The 17,544-nt window shown below is 41.5% G+C and overlaps 3 protein-coding genes across 4 annotated transcripts; 1 reads left to right on the top strand and 2 right to left on the bottom strand.

Annotated features, from left to right (window-relative positions):
• Positions 1-482: 482 nt before the first annotated feature.
• On the bottom strand, positions 483-2,867 carry LOC115678094 (uncharacterized). The gene is made up of 3 exons (XM_030601398.2): positions 2,631-2,867; positions 1,877-1,931; positions 483-1,079 (listed from the first exon to the last, which is right to left on the bottom strand). Exons 1-3 carry the CDS (start codon positions 2,802-2,804, stop codon positions 748-750), a joined length of 561 nt encoding a protein of 186 aa, XP_030457258.1. The 5' UTR covers positions 2,805-2,867; the 3' UTR covers positions 483-747.
• A 3,254-nt stretch (positions 2,868-6,121) lies between these two features.
• On the bottom strand, positions 6,122-9,935 carry LOC115678093 (riboflavin biosynthesis protein PYRD, chloroplastic-like). Of its 2 annotated transcripts, none has more exons than XM_056318274.1 (4): positions 9,778-9,935; positions 7,939-8,441; positions 7,095-7,393; positions 6,122-6,907 (listed from the first exon to the last, which is right to left on the bottom strand). In XM_056318274.1, exons 2-4 carry the CDS (start codon positions 8,317-8,319, stop codon positions 6,301-6,303), a joined length of 1,287 nt encoding a protein of 428 aa, XP_056174249.1. In that variant the 5' UTR covers positions 8,320-8,441; positions 9,778-9,935; the 3' UTR covers positions 6,122-6,300. The 2 variants fall into 2 exon arrangements, with proteins under 2 accessions (XP_056174249.1, XP_030457256.2); XM_030601396.2 differs by having other exon boundaries at positions 7,939-8,541; positions 9,778-9,934.
• A 783-nt stretch (positions 9,936-10,718) lies between these two features.
• Positions 10,719-12,735, top strand: LOC115678095 (uncharacterized). Its single transcript, XM_030601399.2, has 2 exons — positions 10,719-11,116; positions 12,255-12,735. Exons 1-2 carry the CDS (start codon positions 10,864-10,866, stop codon positions 12,470-12,472), a joined length of 471 nt encoding a protein of 156 aa, XP_030457259.2. The 5' UTR covers positions 10,719-10,863; the 3' UTR covers positions 12,473-12,735.
• The last annotated feature ends 4,809 nt before the right edge of the window (positions 12,736-17,544 follow it).

The raw sequence follows: 17,544 nt of genomic DNA, 5'->3' as shown, positions 1-17,544 counted from the left end.
ACAGTCAAAGGGCCAAATCTAGGTTGCCTCAAGATCGCACAACGGTGTCACCTCTCTTGGCATCATGCATCCTCAGCATTCGTCGCCTGAGTCGCACCAACAGTCGAAAGGCCAAATCTAGGTTGCCTCAAGATCGCACAACCTCGGCGTCGCCTCGCTTGAGGTCACACGACCTTGGTGACCGGTGACAAGCTGTCGTCGCACTTTTAGATGAGCCCGAGTTGCCTTCTTTTCATCCATCTGTGCTAAAGTCCATTACAAATTTGTGGCAAATAATATTTACCAAAATGCAAATGCAAAACCCCTTTAACCTAAAGTCTTTTATATTTACACAAAGGTATTTTGTAAAACCAAACCCACCCTTTATCTATTTTCTAGGCCATGGTTTCGTGTACAAACAAGTCAAATAGGTGGCAGGATGATTGCTAGTTTATCTCACGTAAAACATCTCGCGTGAATAGGATTAATCCTCCCTCAGAAAATTTTAAATCATAAGGAACCTCGATTTCCACTTTAAGCATTAAGCAGGTAGAACTCGTCAACTTGTTTTAGAGGACAAAATGTTAGAATTAGCTCAACCAACACATTGGGCCAAAAACATAAAGTAGGATTCTGAATGACCCTTACGAAGATACATCAACTACATAAGATACAGAATGATCGCCAGATAAATCTCCTTGGCAATGATACTTCGAGGCGTTAAGCGATTGCTTTTGATCTCCTGACATGGGAAAGAGAGAGCTCCGGTTACGATCCTTGTACAGTCGCCTGAGCAGCTCGGAATGATTCCTTAGTCACGCCATAATAAACCGGTTCATTGCCCGGGAAGGTGATGAAATTCCAGCCAAAAGCAGATGCCCCGACGAGTTTACCATCATCATCAGGTCGCTGCTTCTCAGATGCAGGCCCTGATTGAAAAGGCTTGTTGTCAGATGGTTTCGAGGATCTTTGCTCCGGGTGCTCTTTCGACTTGAAATCTGGAGCCTTTTGACTGTTTCGGTTCTCTGCTGTGGAAGGCTGGACTTCCGGAGTACTATTTCCAGTAATCTGAGTGTATAGATCCATCAGAAGCTTCACCTCTGCAAAAAAGAATGCCAAAAATTAAAATACGCAAAACAAAATGTAAACCTTTTATAGAAGCAAGATAAACTTTGGCAGTTTGGCAAGTTAAAAGTATTGCTTGGGAGTGTCCGTGATAATGCTCTTTTCATGCTGCTCTTGCTTTCGGTAACATCAGACCGATGTTTCTTATCATTTCTCATTTGAGGTATACATTCTCAAAAAGTTCAGGAAATACTGTCCAGAATGCGCAGCTACTATAGCATGCAACTAGAATAGTAAACTAGAAATGACTCAACCAAAGCTATTCTAAATAGCGAAAATAGTTATGCTATCACAATTCACCAAGCATCCTTTTGCTTTAAAATAAGTGAATCCAGTTTTTATTTTTGTATTAAAAAATAAAGTTTTAAGTACAAGTTTCAGAATACACTTCCAAAAGACTCAACCAAGTATTCACTTCCAGTATGTTAAAGCCCCGGACTACTCTAGACAGAGGTGAGCAAACACATCCATTTGGTACTTTGATGCAAAAGTGACCAGGGCATAGCTTTAGGTGAAACAACAGCAAGAGTTGAAACAGGTTTGACAAGTAAAGAGAAATCCCTTCCAGAAAGCACCAAACATAAAAAAATCTCCGTTTACCAAGTCAAGTGTATAATTTAAAGAACAAGTAGATCACGAGATAAGAGGCTTTCCTAACCAAACTGATCTGGCAAATTGATCGTCTAGTATGGTGGTGAACACTGAAACTACTTTTGCAATACATCTACTACCTTATGAAACCAGGACAAGGAAACGGTGATCAGAGGCTTACGTTTTCTGATTTCTTCAGCTGCCTTGCAGTTCCGAAAATCTGGGGTCCGAAGCACCTTCAAAGGGTATCCAAAAGGAAATGTGTTAGGTCCAAGGTTAGACAAGGTTTTCTTCCCTCCTTTGATAAGCCAGCACTCAACATAAATCCAAAAGCATGCCCCATTAATCCTTCGCAAGTTGGAGGGAGGAAAAACAACATGCTCGATATTGTTTCAGTTGCTAAACAAGTACAGAATCCTGGCAACAAGTTTCAGTTGGTAAGATTCCCAAAATTGGCCATAAAAATGACCAAGAGTCGGAACTACTCCAAGCCAATCCCAATGTGTGAACACCTACTCACCCTTAGCCTAAACATATGCACGGGCAGGTGCAAAATAGCATGTAGTTAAAGCTAAAAGTTAACCATTTGACAACGGAACCATCAAAATTTAGCCAAAATGAACAATGCATTAGCTAGACAGGACAGCCACGGTTAGACACAGGCATCTGATCTTGAGTCCTTCAGTTCCCATCAACAGTAGACAACACATAACCAGCTCACGACGCGCTACCATCACTCTGACTTCACATAAAAAGAGACGAACTTTCGACCTGGGTATATCCATGAACACATCAAGCAAGAAGATCCGGAACAGAGACATAAAAAATTTCAAAAATTTAAAGCTCCCAAGAATTCAAAACAAATGAGTCTACTGATAAAGTCGCGATTCGTTCTTTCGAGGGCAACTCGTGATTCCATCTGAACGAATTCATACCTCGATGAAATGGGGACGGAGGTCGCCCAGCACGGCGCGCATCTTGAAGTACTTGGAGTTCTGAAAGGAGGAGGCATCCGCGTCCAGCGGCCTCTTCTTGCTCTGCGGCGGGAGAGGCGGTTGCCCGGGAGGAGCTTGGGCTGTCGGGTCCGGAGCCGGCTTCGGGTCTTCCATGGATCTTTGCTCGCGGCTCCGGAAATGGGTCGCGCGGTTTTCCGGCGGAGACGGCGGACGGAGCTCCGGGTTCAACGGCGGAAGGGAGGGCGGAGTGCTCTGCCCTCGCTTATTCACTGTGGAGAGTGACTGAGATGGGCGGTGAGCTTTTTGCTTTTTTTTTACGGAAGAAGGAAAGCCAAGCCAAGATGGAAAGTAGGCAAAATGGAGGAGACATTCATGCTGCAATTTTTTTTTTTCTCTTTTTGGGTTTTCTTCTTATTTTTTTTACCCATTTAGCAAGTAAATTCCATTTTGGTTTACTCAAATTTGGTATATTTTCAGATCAATCCACGAAATTTGCAATAATACGATGGAGGCAGCTTTCCCCGATGCCGACTTTGATAAGCTCTATGCTCCAGGACTTTTGCGGCTGGAGCATCTTCTGATTTAGGTATTTTTTCTCCCAATGATTGCCATACCAAGTACTTCTTGACGCGCTCTGGATAATAACTGCATATTTATAATACGGATGTGGTGATCAATTGGACCTGCAGATCTCGATCAAAAGAAGAAGGAAAAATGACACAAACAATCATTGAATTTTGGCCCAATTTGTAATTTGATTCATGAACTTTTAATTTATTCAATGTATTCCTTGAACTTTAGCCTAATGTTTAATGTGGTCCTTGAACTTTTAATTTGTTCAATGTGGTCCCTGAACTTTTGATACATGTTCAATTTAATTCATGAACTATGTGAAAATGTTTAAAGTAGTCCCTGAATTAATTAAAAGTTCAGGAATTACATTGAACAAATTAAAAGTTTAGATATCAAATTACACATTGGACCAAAGTTCAGGAATTGTTTGTATTATTATCCTAAAGAGGAAAGACAATGCCCATCATACCATCTGGGAGACAGATTTCGTAAGAGAAAAATACTTCGAAAATTTACCCGTTCCAATGCAATAGTTCCCGAACTCTTTCTTCCTTAGAAATAAGCGAGACTACTATTTCTATGTAAAATGCTATATATCGGTAATTCAATCAAGACATCTAAATGGAGGATCGGTTCTTTCTTTCGTTCTTGAATTGATTGCTTCTTCCAGAAGGTTAGGCAATAAGTTTTGCAAAGTCCAATAGGTTTAATTTTCAATTTCGTGTTATCAATACACTTTAAAAGGAATTTACATAATTTTCCGACAAATTATTGACACGACAAACATATGATTAATTTTTGGAAAAATTTATGTCATTGCCACTTGAACGAAAAAACAAATCTTTGTGCAAGATGCTTTTAACACTGCTAAGTGGGTTAAATGGGTTCATTTTAAAACCCATTCAAACCCATTTATTGTGAGTTTTTTTTAACTTAGAATCCATTTATGACTTATATCTTAATTTTAAATGATTTTATCTATGACCCATTTTCATAATTTTGGGTTAAAATAAGAGCCTCCGACCCATTTTGACAGCTCTATAAATTAAGCACAAACTTAAATCCCTAGTCAAGATTGGTTATCTTGCAATAAAATATACATTTTGCACTTATAACTTAATAAATCAATGTTCACAAAATTAGAGGGTGATACAAAAAAAATCTACTAGCAATTTAAAATCAATATACTTTCTTATAGTCTAAAATCATTCCATTCATCTTCCAACGCCTTCTTCTTCCTTCTGCTTGTGTCCTCTCTGCTCGCTGTCGCTTCTCCTCTTCTTCACAGTTCACGGAGCGGGCGGTTTCATTCAGGACGACGACGATGAACCCCAGGACGGACAAGCTCGTGAGGAGGACAACCATGGTGGCTACCATCACCGCCTCCTATTTCCTCTTGACTGCTGACTATGGCCCCGAACCTAATGCTCTCGATCCCGTCAGTCCCTTCTTCTTCTTCTCGTCTTCTTAATCTCTCTCTCTCTCTCTCTCTCTCTCTCTGTTTTTTTGGGTTTTGTTTCCTTCTTCCATGAAATTTGTTCTTTTGTTGGGTGCCGAAGAAGAGTGGGATGTGAAAGTTGCCGACTTTGCGAAGAGTTTTATAAAATTTCTGAAATTGTGATGGGACGTGAATGATTTTGGGGGAATTTCTGGTGCACAGAGTTGAATTACTAGCTAGGATCGGACACTATGACTATTTGATCCATTACGCTGGTTGATTGATTTATGCGCGCGTAACGTTGTCATCGGGCTGCTGTTTCTTGCGTTTGAGGTGACGGGGATGAATGTCTTTGGAGATTAGATGTTTTCTCTCAGTTGGACATGTGGCACTGTCCGTTTGTATTTCTCGCAACATGGATTCTGATTCGTGTTTTGTCTGAAGCAGAAGCTCATTGCTGGGAAGTTTTGATGCATATCAGGGTTCTGACTTTATAGTTTATCTATCTCAAGCAAATCTTTGTTGTTTCTTTAATGTTGCCTGTCCGAAAGTTATGGCTTTCGCTGCTGTACCGCAATTGGATTAAAACGCATGGTATGTATCCTCAAGCGAAAGCTTTTAATGGGTATGAGGCGGTATTGGATACCCTTCTTCTGCTTGTTGTGCTTTGACATAGAAATTGTTGATTTCGTTTGTCCTTGATTACATGGTGGTCATTGATCCAAGATGTCTTCATTCCCAGATTAAGAAGGCGATATTATCAGCCGAGAATCGTGTGAAAGGTTTTGTTTTTGGATCGAGCGAGAAACCTCGAGAGAGCCACTTGGGGAACTTGGGGGGCTCCAGGGATTCGCCAAAAGAACAACCATGATCCTGTTGGCATCATGACTCTTAGAGCTGCTCAGGCTTTACTACAGTATGAGCATGATATCACAGTTTTTGTATGTTCTGTGGTAAATCTGATGTATATACCATGGGAGACTAGTTCAGTTATGCGAATGTAAGAAACCTTGGGTATGGAATTTGACAAAAGTTTTTTAATTGAGTTTCTTCGACTCGTGCCATCCCATTTTCCACTCTGGATGAATTAACATAGATTTTTTTATTGTGTGCGCTATGCGCTTTTGTGCTATTGCTAATCTTTCTCAAGCATTTACTCAAGTAGTCATAGCCCAGGAATGAGCATTTTGATTTTACATGCATTTGAATCTTTAAGTAGGAAAAGTGAGTGGCATGGCAGTGGTTTGAGCTCCATATGGAACGTGCAGCTGTCTGTGGTGGAACCTTCCTGTGTCATTCTTCTTTTCTGATCCAGAGTTAGTTGTTAGACAATTTATGAGCAAATAACTGTAATCTTGTTAACCGTATGGTTGAAGATTGGGAAAAATTCAAAGCATTTCCAGATCATGGAAGAGCTCCTGGCATCTATAAAAGTCAGATACATGTCTCCTCATCTATCTTATAAAAAAAACCGTCATAAAAATCCATTTCCGAATTTTACTTTTCAGTTACATTGATAGAGCCAGATACATAATAACTCTCACGAGTGAAGCAAATATCACCGTTTATTTCAATGCACAGAATCTCGCACAAGGTTACAGGCCAAAAAAAAAAATTGCTTTGATCAAGATTCTTCTGCTAAAGATGACCCTCTAATATGATGCTCTTACGGTAGATCTTGGTTTGCAAGTTCTTCATTCTGCGTACTTCCGCCGTGTTCAATGGGAAACGTGCATTTCTGTCATTTCCTTCACACCATAGAGGCAATACTTCGACCAAAATCTTCTGCAGCATATTCTGCTCGACGCTCTCCTTGACAAGCTCTTCGAAGTCATATGCATTTCCTGCGAAGTCTAACAAAACACTGCACAGACCTTGACGTTTACAATAGTCCAAGATGGCATTCATATTTATCCGATCGAAAATAACTGTCTCGACTCCTTCCAGTGACGCTTTTGATTCCACACCACTCTCTTTGTCTGTAAAGATTATAAGCTTGGAATTAACTCCTGCAGTTAGACCCGGGACTTCGAGCTTGGCATTGGAACTTCTTGCTATTACTATCCGAAGAGGTTGATTAGCACCAGGTTCTTGGGAAGTGGGAAGTGACGGTTTATCAGATAATGAGGTTGAAGAGAGCATGACTGCATCATATTCCTGCAGTAACTTGGAGTAGTACCCACCAGAGTCAGTGGCTCCTTCACCAAGATGATCTGAGACTTGACCGTTAAGGGAGATGGAGTACCTAAAAGTTATACAAAGGGTATTTAGTCAAATCAACCTGTGCACTCGAAACTATTTCAGCTGCTTGATTCAAACAGTTCAGTTCCAGTATAGATTAAAGACATATTCTCCCCTGCGCATGTGAATTGGTGCATCTTCAATTCTGATGACATACATGAACAAAGATCTATAATTACTGAAGCAACCACCTGAGAGCAAGAAGAGGCTTTCCAGTGAGCATCAGATGTATAAAGGCCTCATTGAGATTCTTGCACAGCGCTTCCTCCACCCCAACGGTCACCTCGATCCCCGCAGCTCTTAATCTATCAATACCTTTTGAAGCCACAAGTGGATTAGGATCTACCATCCCAACTACCACCTTTCTTACTCTGGCTTTGATCAGCGCTTCTGTGCATGGTGGAGTCCTTCCAAAATGGTTACATGGTTCCAAGCTCACATAAGCAGTTGCATTATCTGCCAAATCACCAGCATCTCTCAAAGCAAACACCTGCACGTGGGTGTTGTGATGCAACTAGTTTATAAGACAGGAAGATAGACTTTGAAATTTCATAACCTAAATCATGGATTCACAATTTTCGTTATTCCATAGAATACTAGGAAAAGATACAAGGATATTCTGCAGGGAATTATTTAAGTTGCTTATCAATACTAGCTGGCAACCTGGAACCCGTAACTGTTCAACTTTAGAACAGCGACAGAGAATGCTCATCATCAATTAAGATGTGAACAAGCAGCATTAATATCTCAAGTTCCTCAGCTGTGACCTGGGTGAAGTCACGGGAGAGCTAAACTCCGGCCCAAGGGGGACTGCCCTGCATTACTGTCATCTACTTGGAAGGTTGAGGGTTGAAGCTCCGAGCCTAGTGGTCACAGTGGCATTGCCCCCCCACCACCTTCTCCAGCCAGCGGAAGAAACCAACCAAAATACAATGCAATGTCCTCCAGAAGGAGGAAAAGTGAGTTTTTTATCACCTAGTTATTAAGCAACTAAAGATAGAGGGTGAAACCTTAACATGAGCTAATGTAACTGACCTCAGCATGAGGCTGACCAGCTTTAGGATGGAATCCTTCACCGACGATCTTCCCATCCTTGACAATTACACATCCCACCAAAGGATTGGGACTTGTACAGCCAATCGCTGTCCTTGCAAGCTCCACACACCTCCTCATGTAAAAACTGTCATCATGGTCTATCATTCCACAACGAACTCTAACTGAACGGCTGCTTTTTCCCAAACTAACGAGTGGCCTAGAGAACTTTCCGAATGATGTGTACAATCTAGGAACTGACCCTGAGTTGTATCCAGGTTTGATGGGTTGATGCGACGGTAAAATAGAAGTTGAGAAATGAGCAGAAGGTGGCGAATGGGATGGGGTGAGAGGATTAGGAAAAGAAAGTTCTAAGAACTGCATTTTATTTTTCTTCCTCAGAATATACTGAGATGAGAAAGGCAAAATTTAGAGGCAGTCCAGGGTAATAAAGTTAACTTAGTGTCATAAAGGAGTGTCTTCTTTTTTGGACTTTTCCAAAGAAGCTGTATGCAAATATCAAAGCTTTAATTGGAAGCAGATATAGTCAGGTAAATTAGGCACAGATATGGAACAACTCGGATAAACCACCACCCATGACATAACCTGATTTAAGCCAAAACAAACCAGTATAAGATAGCACGACACTGCTGAAGTGCTAGATTAAGTTGTTATGGTATTAGTGCAGTATTAAGGACACTCACCGATCCAAACAGTGGAAAGAGTAGTTGCTAACATGTTTCCAAAAAATTTGACAATAATAAAAACAAATAGAACTGAAAGAGCTAAGCCACGAGGATGCTTGGTTATATGTGGGATTATTAAGTAACCAAAACATTTTGCTAGCTTTCACTAAGCAAATTTTCCTAAATGATCGAAGAAAAACTATGTGAGAATGCAAGCAAAAGCTATACATTGTAATGTGCAATACCTAACCTAAGTTTCTTTTTTCATTTTTCCAATTTGTATGATAGCCAAATTTGCAAATGTGTGCATAGACACGTGCCAAGGCAATTTGTTTCAGAAATCATACAAAAGCATGGTTCTCCTGCCTGGTGACATTATCTTGGTTTTCCAAATTGCAAACAAAGCAGCCCCACATAGTTGAGCAATCCAACTGCCCATCCTTCTAAAAGATGGAGGCCACGTTAGAGACATTAACTCGGCATTTAAACTCATCATCATGGGTAATCATTTATCAAACACACAAGCCTAGTTCACAAACTAACACGTGGGTCTTTCTCGGAATCTGTCCAAAACATCAAATCCAAAAGTAATGAAAGACGGTGGTCCTCTGAGCTCACTCGCAGCTCCTCTTTCACCTTACGCAGCTTTCGAGCTCAGGCGCTTTTAACTTTGAAAAGATGTCCAACTAAGCAGCTTTGGCAAACCATCACATGGCTAACATAAATGTTCGTGATTGTTTGCCGGGCATTCTATCAAACAGCATACGTCCGTAAGTACACTCACCTCTCTACCACAGAAAAACATCAAGAGTGACCCATCCCTCGGTCTACTATAATTGTCGAGCACAGGCGCTTTTAGCTTTGGAAAAATGTCCAAGTAAGCAGCTTTGGCAAAACATCACACGGCTAACATAATTTGTTCACGATTGTCTACCGGGCATTCTATCAAACAGCATACGTGCGTGAGTACACTAACATCTCTACCCCAGAAAAGAACGTCAAGAGCGACCCATCCTCTGTCTGCTATGCATCATCATCGCGTCGTCAACAAGAGAGGAAATGCACCCCGAGAAACTCAGAAAAGCAGAAGCTCAACGGATAAGAAAAGGGTCCAAAAGGGAAAAAGGCAAACACTTTGGGAAGCAAATGAACCGACCTCCAACCATTGCGTCTTCAGAGACAAGTCCAAGAATCTGGGTCTTCAACTTTTCTTCATCACGATGAAGAACGAAGAGGGGAGAGAGAGACGAACCCACAGAAGTAGGAGTGAATGGAGAGCACAAGGGAAGAAAAACAAACAAAGTACCAACCAATTTCTGGAGTGGTTTTGCTTTCAAAGATTTGTCGTTTTGTATCAGAATCTAAAGTCTAGCAGAAAAATATTTTTTATGTATTTCAATATGTAAATTTTTCTCATTTTGATGGGAAAATTCATTAGCAATAACAAAAGCCACCAATTTTGCAATCTCTGGCATTATTTATTTTATAATCCTCTTGCTGTGGTTTGTTATGTTGTTTATCTAGTAAAAATTTAAAAAAAAAATTGGTTAACCAACCTGCAAAATATTGAATGGGGAGAATAGGACAGTGGTAAGCCTAAATCGAGTACGTGACTTTTGACGGGCGAACCAAATTCTAAATCATTGAATCAAACACCACGGTGGTAAGTAAGGTTAGATTTGGTAAATGTATAATACGAAGTTGGTAAATTTAGGTAGAGTGTGAACAATTAATCAGTATATTTGCATTTCGAATAATTAACTAGCGTTCGTTAATAATCAACTTGAGAGGCTCAGGCTCATGACCCTAAATTGAATTTTTATTCTATATCTTTAAAGTAGATATATAAATCCTTAAAAGTACATAATGTATCTTATAAATATTCAAGGGACAATATTCGACTTTATTAAGCATGAATTCGAGCTTGAGCACGAGCTTACTGATTGCGATAATCTTGGTTTATTTTAAATAGAGCTGGAGGAGGAAATCTGAATATATTTTTTTCCTTAACAAAAAAAAAGGAAATTCGAATCTTTAATTAAGCTCGACCGAGTTCCAAACACTGGAAAAATGCAAGCCCAAAAAAGACCCGACCCGACCCGACCCGAGACGAGCCCGATCTTTTCAGCACTGAAGCCAGTGAGGAGTGCCGCCATTTCCGTTCCAAAGTTTCAAACTTTCAAAGCTTCGATCGAAGATTCAGAAGCTCAAGAACACCAACATCACCGATTCCTTCGATCCCATGGCGATGAGCACCTTCCGAACCCTGGAAGCTCCCGCGTCCGCCGAAATCCCCGAGGATGCCGAAGTAGGGCACGAATCGGCGGAGGAAATCGAGAGGCTGGAGTCGGACGTGTCGCGGATGGCCGAGAAGATCCTCCATTACCGCACGGCTCTCCCCGACCAGCTCAAGCAGGCCCTCGAGTTGCTCAAGTCCGCCGAGAGATTCGACTTCGCCGGCTCCCGGCCCGGAACTTCAGGGGATTCCGACCAAGGTATGTTAAGCGCGCTTCGATTGTGGGTGTCTGTCTTCTCTCGGGACACTATGCGACTTTGATTGGGATTGAGCCTGAGCAGGCTGTGATTGTATTGTAGTACAGTCCCAGAGAAATGCATGAGAAGCAGAAGATGTACGTGGTGGGGGGAGACTTGAAAAATGCATGCTTTGATTATGTTGGGTTAAAACTTGGAAAAATGCTGTCTAAACAAAGATGCTCCCGGTTTTTGTGATGCTGGGCAAGGGGTTTTTTTTTTTTTTTTTTGTGGAGTTTGAGTAGGCATTGCTGATTGTTATTGTTGTTGTTGAGTTTTGCTCGTTGTTATGTTGGTAATTCACCAGGTGTAAAGCATGTAGAGGAGGCCGAACGTCATATGCGATGCGGGATGTTTTACGTTGTGTGCTCGTTGTGGATGTAGATTATGTATGAGGAAGATGATCTCGGATGTGTGAGTTATTTATGGCTTCGGAGGGGCATGGAAAACCTTTTTCTCTCGCCTGTCATGATGCTGAAGCCTCGGGTGAGATGTGATTCCTTGTCAGTAGAATCATGGGTTAGGCCTAGCATTTGTTTATCTGCCTAGTTTAGTTGACTTTGCTTGGGGTAGCAACAACAGCAATCAAGTCTTGTGTGAGCTTTTTGGTGGTATGAAGGGGAAAAAAGTGGGATGGTGACCTGAATGTTCTTCGTTGGTCAGCGTTGGTTCAGTGTTAATGTCGTCTCGTTCTGTAATCTAGAGAATAGGGGATGTGATGGAGTGAGTAACAAAAGAGAACCTGAAAGCATGTTCGGTAAATCAAATTATTTGCTGTTGGGCAGAAGTCATCCATGGAGACATTAGGTTTTGGAGTAATACTTCTTAACTTGTCGATAATTGGGAATTTACCATGAACTGACTAAAATTCTACACCTGACTCGGTGATTGTCTCACAAAGTAACAATATATTCGTGGAGCAAACTGCTATACGATTTTGTTATTGTCAGTGCAATGCTTGTGGATGCTCAATGAGCCAACTGTTTTTAAATTTTCTGTTCAGTGTTTTGGCATGCTCCATGCTGCATCACCTTGTGTTGTATCAGTATCTTGCTCGCATTACTTCAACCAAAGTTAGCACTGATTCCGAGAATTTTATAGGTGCAGGAGAAATGTCAGTAGCGGTCGAAAGACATGCAGAGATATCGAAGAAGGTCCAATTGCTTAAAGAGAAAACAGCAGCGAATGCCTCCATGGTGCCCATTCTCTTGAAGAGAATGAAAGACTGTATTTCGTCGATCGACAATTTGAGCACGCAGGAGCACAGCACCATTCGCATCCACTCCACATTTAACCGAAAGGAATCATCAAACAGCTGAAGTAGTAGCTAGCTCATTGATTTCGCAGCAGCGCTGTTTTGTACAGCTAGAGTCGATGTGTCAATTCCTCTCTCGGGTTGTGATTATAGCTTTAATGGTCTGCTTTTCTACAAATCGTTACCAGTGAGTAGAAGCTTTTCTTTTCTGTTGTTATAATTTTTCGACTCATTGCCCTTTGCTGCATTTCAAGTACGGGTTAACTAGCACCGCAAACAGAATTTGACTTGTCCAGCAGTTCAAATTGGAAGATATTGTGCAGGCAAGTGCATTACGTGTTTCCTCTCCTTTTGCAGTTCTTCAGATCTCATAACATCTCTCAGTCGGACTCTCATCAGCTCCTCTCTTCTCTTTACTGGTAACACATCAACCTCCTCGTCTTTTGGCCCGAAAAGAACTATCCCCATCTGGCCAACTTATGCCATGAATGTTCGGTGCGAAGCATTCACACAAAGGATGACCAAAACATGTCGGAATTCACCTCATTCATCGCAGGATGGTGGGTCGGACGTTTATTGGGTTTGCTGGGCCTTTGGTTGGATCTTCTGGGCCAAATTTGTTGCCACACTCGATATTTCTAAACGGGGCATGAAGAGAATCCACGTTGCTTAGCTTCAGATCGGACCATCTAGAGATATCCAGGCCCACACATATGTCGGTATCATTCGAAATAAATCTGTGTTTTTCTTTTTGTCCTAATCGAACGTGCTACGCAGACGAAACAACCCCACGCACCAACTCCTCCTGCGTTCAATGCTGATATTCCGGGTGTGAAGAGAACGTGGATATTGGGACAGACGACGTAAGTACATAAATGCACAATCTTGTAGAGCCACCTTAAGACATGTATTAAGAACCTAATCACGTTTTCTAAATTTGAATTCTTTTATTCGATAGAGATGATTTTCGTCGGTCGTATTCTTTGTCGATTTATAATAAAATGTCTCGAAAAATAATTTCACCATCTCTCTTACGCGAGAATCTCGTGGGCTCATTTTGTCAGATTTCGAATTTAAAAAGCATTGTCCAATAGTGCCTTTAGCAAAAGCATTTAGGAGGCCGGTCCCGGTGTCTAAGAACCAGTCCTCACTCTTGAAGCCTAAGAGCCACTTTTTTAAGTACAGTTTAAGGCCATTAGTACTGGCAAGTGCATCAGAGATGCGGTTATCGATTCTCTCGAGAGGCAACGATTGTCGCAGGTAAACATACTAATGACGAGGAACTCATTTTTGCCATGTTATTGCTATTTTGACCTGCTCTGCTATTTTGACCAAGCCTGGCTGAGGAAGAGTTGCAGGGGGGTAAAACAAAAGAAAAAAAAAATATGTCGAGGCATATTATATTTCATTTTGCAACCCTTATCGAGAAATAGTAAATAAAAAGAAAAACAGAAGGCCATTAAATTTCGACAAAGGACCCGCACTAAGTTCTATAGCCTTGGATCTACTATCTCGGCTATGATTTTCCTACTCCCATAGGGAAAGATCATTCTCCTTTTGGGCGGGTGGTGGGCAAGGAGGGATGCGAACCCCCTTATGATTCCTAGTCGAGCTCGAGCATCCGACCAACTCACGTGCGCACCAATAGACAGATCGTCCCGAGGTCAATGAATGAGAGGAGGATCCCGGCCGGAAAAAACGACGTCGTATCGACCCCCGACCGCGGGAAAGAAACCCTTCCACCCTCATTAATTATTTATTCCAGGGCACGGGGTTTGTCTTCATCCCCATAAGTACCCCCCATTCATTACAACCCTCCCCCCCACGCACGATTAATATACGATTTCGTCTGCGTTCATGGCAGAGAACAACGATGAAAATGGTGCGGGGGGGTCCGAGCACTCGAATGTCTCGGAAGATGTATGGCCGTCCTTTATAGCGGTCACGTTGTTTCCATGATCATTCCGGGCAGCTTCCTTGGTAATGACAAAAATCGTATATTTTTTTATCTATTTTGCACTCCTCGATTATAGGGATAATGTAAGTAATTATGGACCTGCCCAAAGTGTGGCATCATCTTATAGAAGTGGGGTATTTTTTTTATTGTAAGAAAAATATGGGCTGCTCGGGTTATCGGAAATAGGCCACCGTAAGTATCATAACTTTCATGCGAGGGGCGCTCACTCGAGTGTCATAATTTTTTTTTTCCGATCATTTGAGTGCCAATGTGCCATATAACTATTTAACCGATCACTTTAGTACTGTAACTTTTTAAAAATGCTTACCACAATTGCCGTGCCATGTCGGGTTTTCGACACTTGGGTGAATGTTTTTTTTTTAAGTCACGACACTTAAATAATCGATTGAAAGTCATAGAACTCAAGTGAACGGTTTTTTTTTTTTTTTGTTTGAGTTTTGATACTCAAGTGATAGAAGAAAAAAGTTATGATATTAAAGTAAGCGTCGTATGAAAGTTATGGTACTTATGGTGTTCTTTATCCAAGTATCGTCTATTTAAACATTACCGACTGCTTAATAAGTATGTCTGGGGTGCTAGTTCATCGCGAGGTGACGAAACACATCAATGTAGTTTCGTTCCTATTTGTTTGTCCCGGTAAACCGGCGAGACGTGCTGATCGTAGTTGCACTGTCGATAAACCCTACATTTTCGTGACTTGCTTGCTTTGTCAATCGCCTGACTCGCGCATGTCTCAACGAGGGAAATAACATTCAAAGATAAAACTTAATTAGTGCGTAGAACCCAACAACACATAATACAAACTTTACCGTGTAACTCATGCTGTTTCCTTGCTATTAAAAGGAGAAAAAGCAAACGTGAACCAATCATTCTTGACCTTGTGCAGTAGTCACGGGCTCCATTTGGGAGAGAACATGTGTTTTTTTTTTTTTTTGGGGGGGGACAAACGCATGGATTCCGAATTTGATCAATCGCTTCTTGATCACGCCACGTGATTTTGTTGGCCGATCTCCCTGCTTCCCCTTGTAGCTTTCCCTCGTCTTATTCTATCTGTCCGAGAGGAAACTACAACGAGCAAAACAACTGTTCAGACTACCCAACAAAAGCTTTGCAAGTGCCCAATTTCTTATCAGCAAGAATTCACTGTCTGCATGTATATATCTATAAGTAATATTCGTGGATGTTCGATATTCGCCGATGGACATGGATCAGAAATTCACCGAGTACAGAGAAGCATGAACTATTTTAATCGCCAGAGTCATCCCATCATGTAGATCAAGATACTATGGAGTAAATGGAGATGGCGATGGCTCTCACTGTTTCTTTCTTGGATCGACGTCGATCTGTATATCAGATTGCAAGAGCACGATGCGCCGTTCTCTGACGGTTTTGAGAACATTTGAAAGTCGTCGTATGATTTGCCAGGGTTTTCATATGTGTAGAGCATGCGGGAGAAATGATATCAAGCGAGCGCACGTTGCAAGAACGGTTTGATAAGAGTCACAGAGCTCTCCAAACCCAAGAAAATCCTGCCAAAAGTAAGGAAAACTACAGCTTACACGGCTACATTAGTTCATGCATATATTAGCAAGACTTTCTTTTAACCTTGGTCCCCCACCCTTTGTCGGTAGATAGATCCAATTCGACCAGTAGGAACTATCGTAATACTATATACTAAGCATGTCAAATTAAGTATTTGGAATATAAATATTCCTATTTTGATACAATACACATCTGAAAGTTTGATGTACAATACGTATGAATATGTATATGAAATTTGGGTCCAAAGCCATTCTCATGATAGCGTCAGCTGTTCGTTTTCTCTTCTCCATGCGATTGGTTTTCCAGCGTGACACGCCATGATCAACTTCGAAGGCAGGATTCGAATTCGAGGCCTCTGTCTAATTCTGAATATTTGCACAGAAAACGACAAGACCAGTCACGACTCCTCCATATGATTCTCCACGATGAACGAAATAATGATGTGGCCGTGTTTGGGACCGCTTATAATTGGAGCTACGCATCGAGAATTGAATCAAATATTATTGATTTGTATGCAGAAATTTTTGGTCACGTGACATGTGACTAAATTGATGGAGGAGGGGACAAGTGAGCAACAGTCAGAATCAGTGTGAATGATGCATCGGGAGATGGAAATCACCCGCTTCCAAACAAGGTAAAAGACAAAGACAAGCCCCAGTTTTGTGCCGACACAAAGCTGCGTGTACCATGAACAACTCATCACCGCTCGTCATCTGGCTTTCGCTCCTCTCATGATGTGTTCGCAGCATCTGTGGTAGAGCTAGCGTTCCAGCTCGAAGCATGGATGGAGAAGAGAACCCTTGAAGGAGAGGCAAGACTAAAGAACTTACTACAAAACATAATTCAAGAAGCGAGGCGTGAGATTTCTGCATGAAAATTTCATAATCTATAGTATCTGTCCGACAAGAAAGACCACGTTAAACACCGAGCAGTTAGAGGGACATGGTGTAATGATTCGGTCCTAAGAGGGAGGGGAGTGGTCGCTAGGGCCAGAGAGTCTGTACAAGGAGCGGCTTTTGATAGGTTTTTAGGATGGCGAAGGAAGTAGGAATAAACCGAACTATGCACTAAACAGGGAGAAAGCGATTCTGAGATATATATGTGAAAATTAAAATTAACTCATGGAGACGCTTTTTTACGTAAGGGCAATGCTTAGCTTTGAAACTTCAAAATTAAGCGTGCTCAGATGAAAGCACTCTCAAGATGGGTGACCTTATGAAAAAATGATCACCTATACGTCAAAGGACAAAATCGTGAGGTTCGGTGGTTTGATATAAGACGAGTCAAAATGGACAATATCTTAATAAATTAGTCCAAGGATGTCACACATGGCTCAGGTGAGTTCTTTGCTCGGTCTGTCGTCATATCTGTCGCCTACTTCTTTATGCTGGTTCTTCGAGGATTTCTAAGCACCCGACTCTTTTGCGCCGGTATGTTAATCCGGCGTTCGTTTTTTGGTATCGAAATTAAAATGTCGAGTGCTGAGTGTCCAAATACAACCCTTTGAGCTCGATTCAGATTGTTCAATCCACCCGGAACAAGTTTTCAATGGAGAATGAGAGGTTCAGCTTTTTACTTCTTTATGCTTCTTGCCTTCTGGGTTTTGTGAATGTGAC

The sequence above is a fragment of the Syzygium oleosum genome, unplaced genomic scaffold (assembly GCF_021117445.2).
Source record: "Syzygium oleosum isolate NSW1041296 unplaced genomic scaffold, Sole_v2.1 Sole_v2.15, whole genome shotgun sequence".
Lineage (NCBI taxonomy): Eukaryota > Viridiplantae > Streptophyta > Magnoliopsida > Myrtales > Myrtaceae > Syzygium > Syzygium oleosum.
This window is presented reverse-complemented; position numbering and strand designations above follow the sequence as displayed.

Bases quoted from the DNA above. Each gene is read 5' to 3' on its own strand.
- LOC115678095 (XM_030601399.2), top strand. From the start codon at position 10,864: ATGGCGATGAGCACCTTCCGAACCCTGGAAGCTCCCGCGTCCGCCGAA. The intron at 11,117-12,254 runs GTATGTTAAGCG...AGAATTTTATAG, and splicing joins TTCAGGGGATTCCGACCAAG to GTGCAGGAGAAATGTCAGTA.
- LOC115678094 (XM_030601398.2), bottom strand. From the start codon at position 2,804: ATGGAAGACCCGAAGCCGGCTCCGGACCCGACAGCCCAAGCTCCTCCC. The intron at 1,932-2,630 runs GTATGAATTCGT...TACCCTTTGAAG, and splicing joins TCCGTCCCCATTTCATCGAG to GTGCTTCGGACCCCAGATTT. The intron at 1,080-1,876 runs GTAAGCCTCTGA...TCTTTTTTGCAG, and splicing joins AGCTGAAGAAATCAGAAAAC to AGGTGAAGCTTCTGATGGAT.
- LOC115678093 (XM_056318274.1), bottom strand. From the start codon at position 8,319: ATGCAGTTCTTAGAACTTTCTTTTCCTAATCCTCTCACCCCATCCCAT. The intron at 7,394-7,938 runs GTCAGTTACATT...ACCCACGTGCAG, and splicing joins CTGGTCAGCCTCATGCTGAG to GTGTTTGCTTTGAGAGATGC. The intron at 6,908-7,094 runs GTGGTTGCTTCA...TATAACTTTTAG, and splicing joins AAGCCTCTTCTTGCTCTCAG to GTACTCCATCTCCCTTAACG.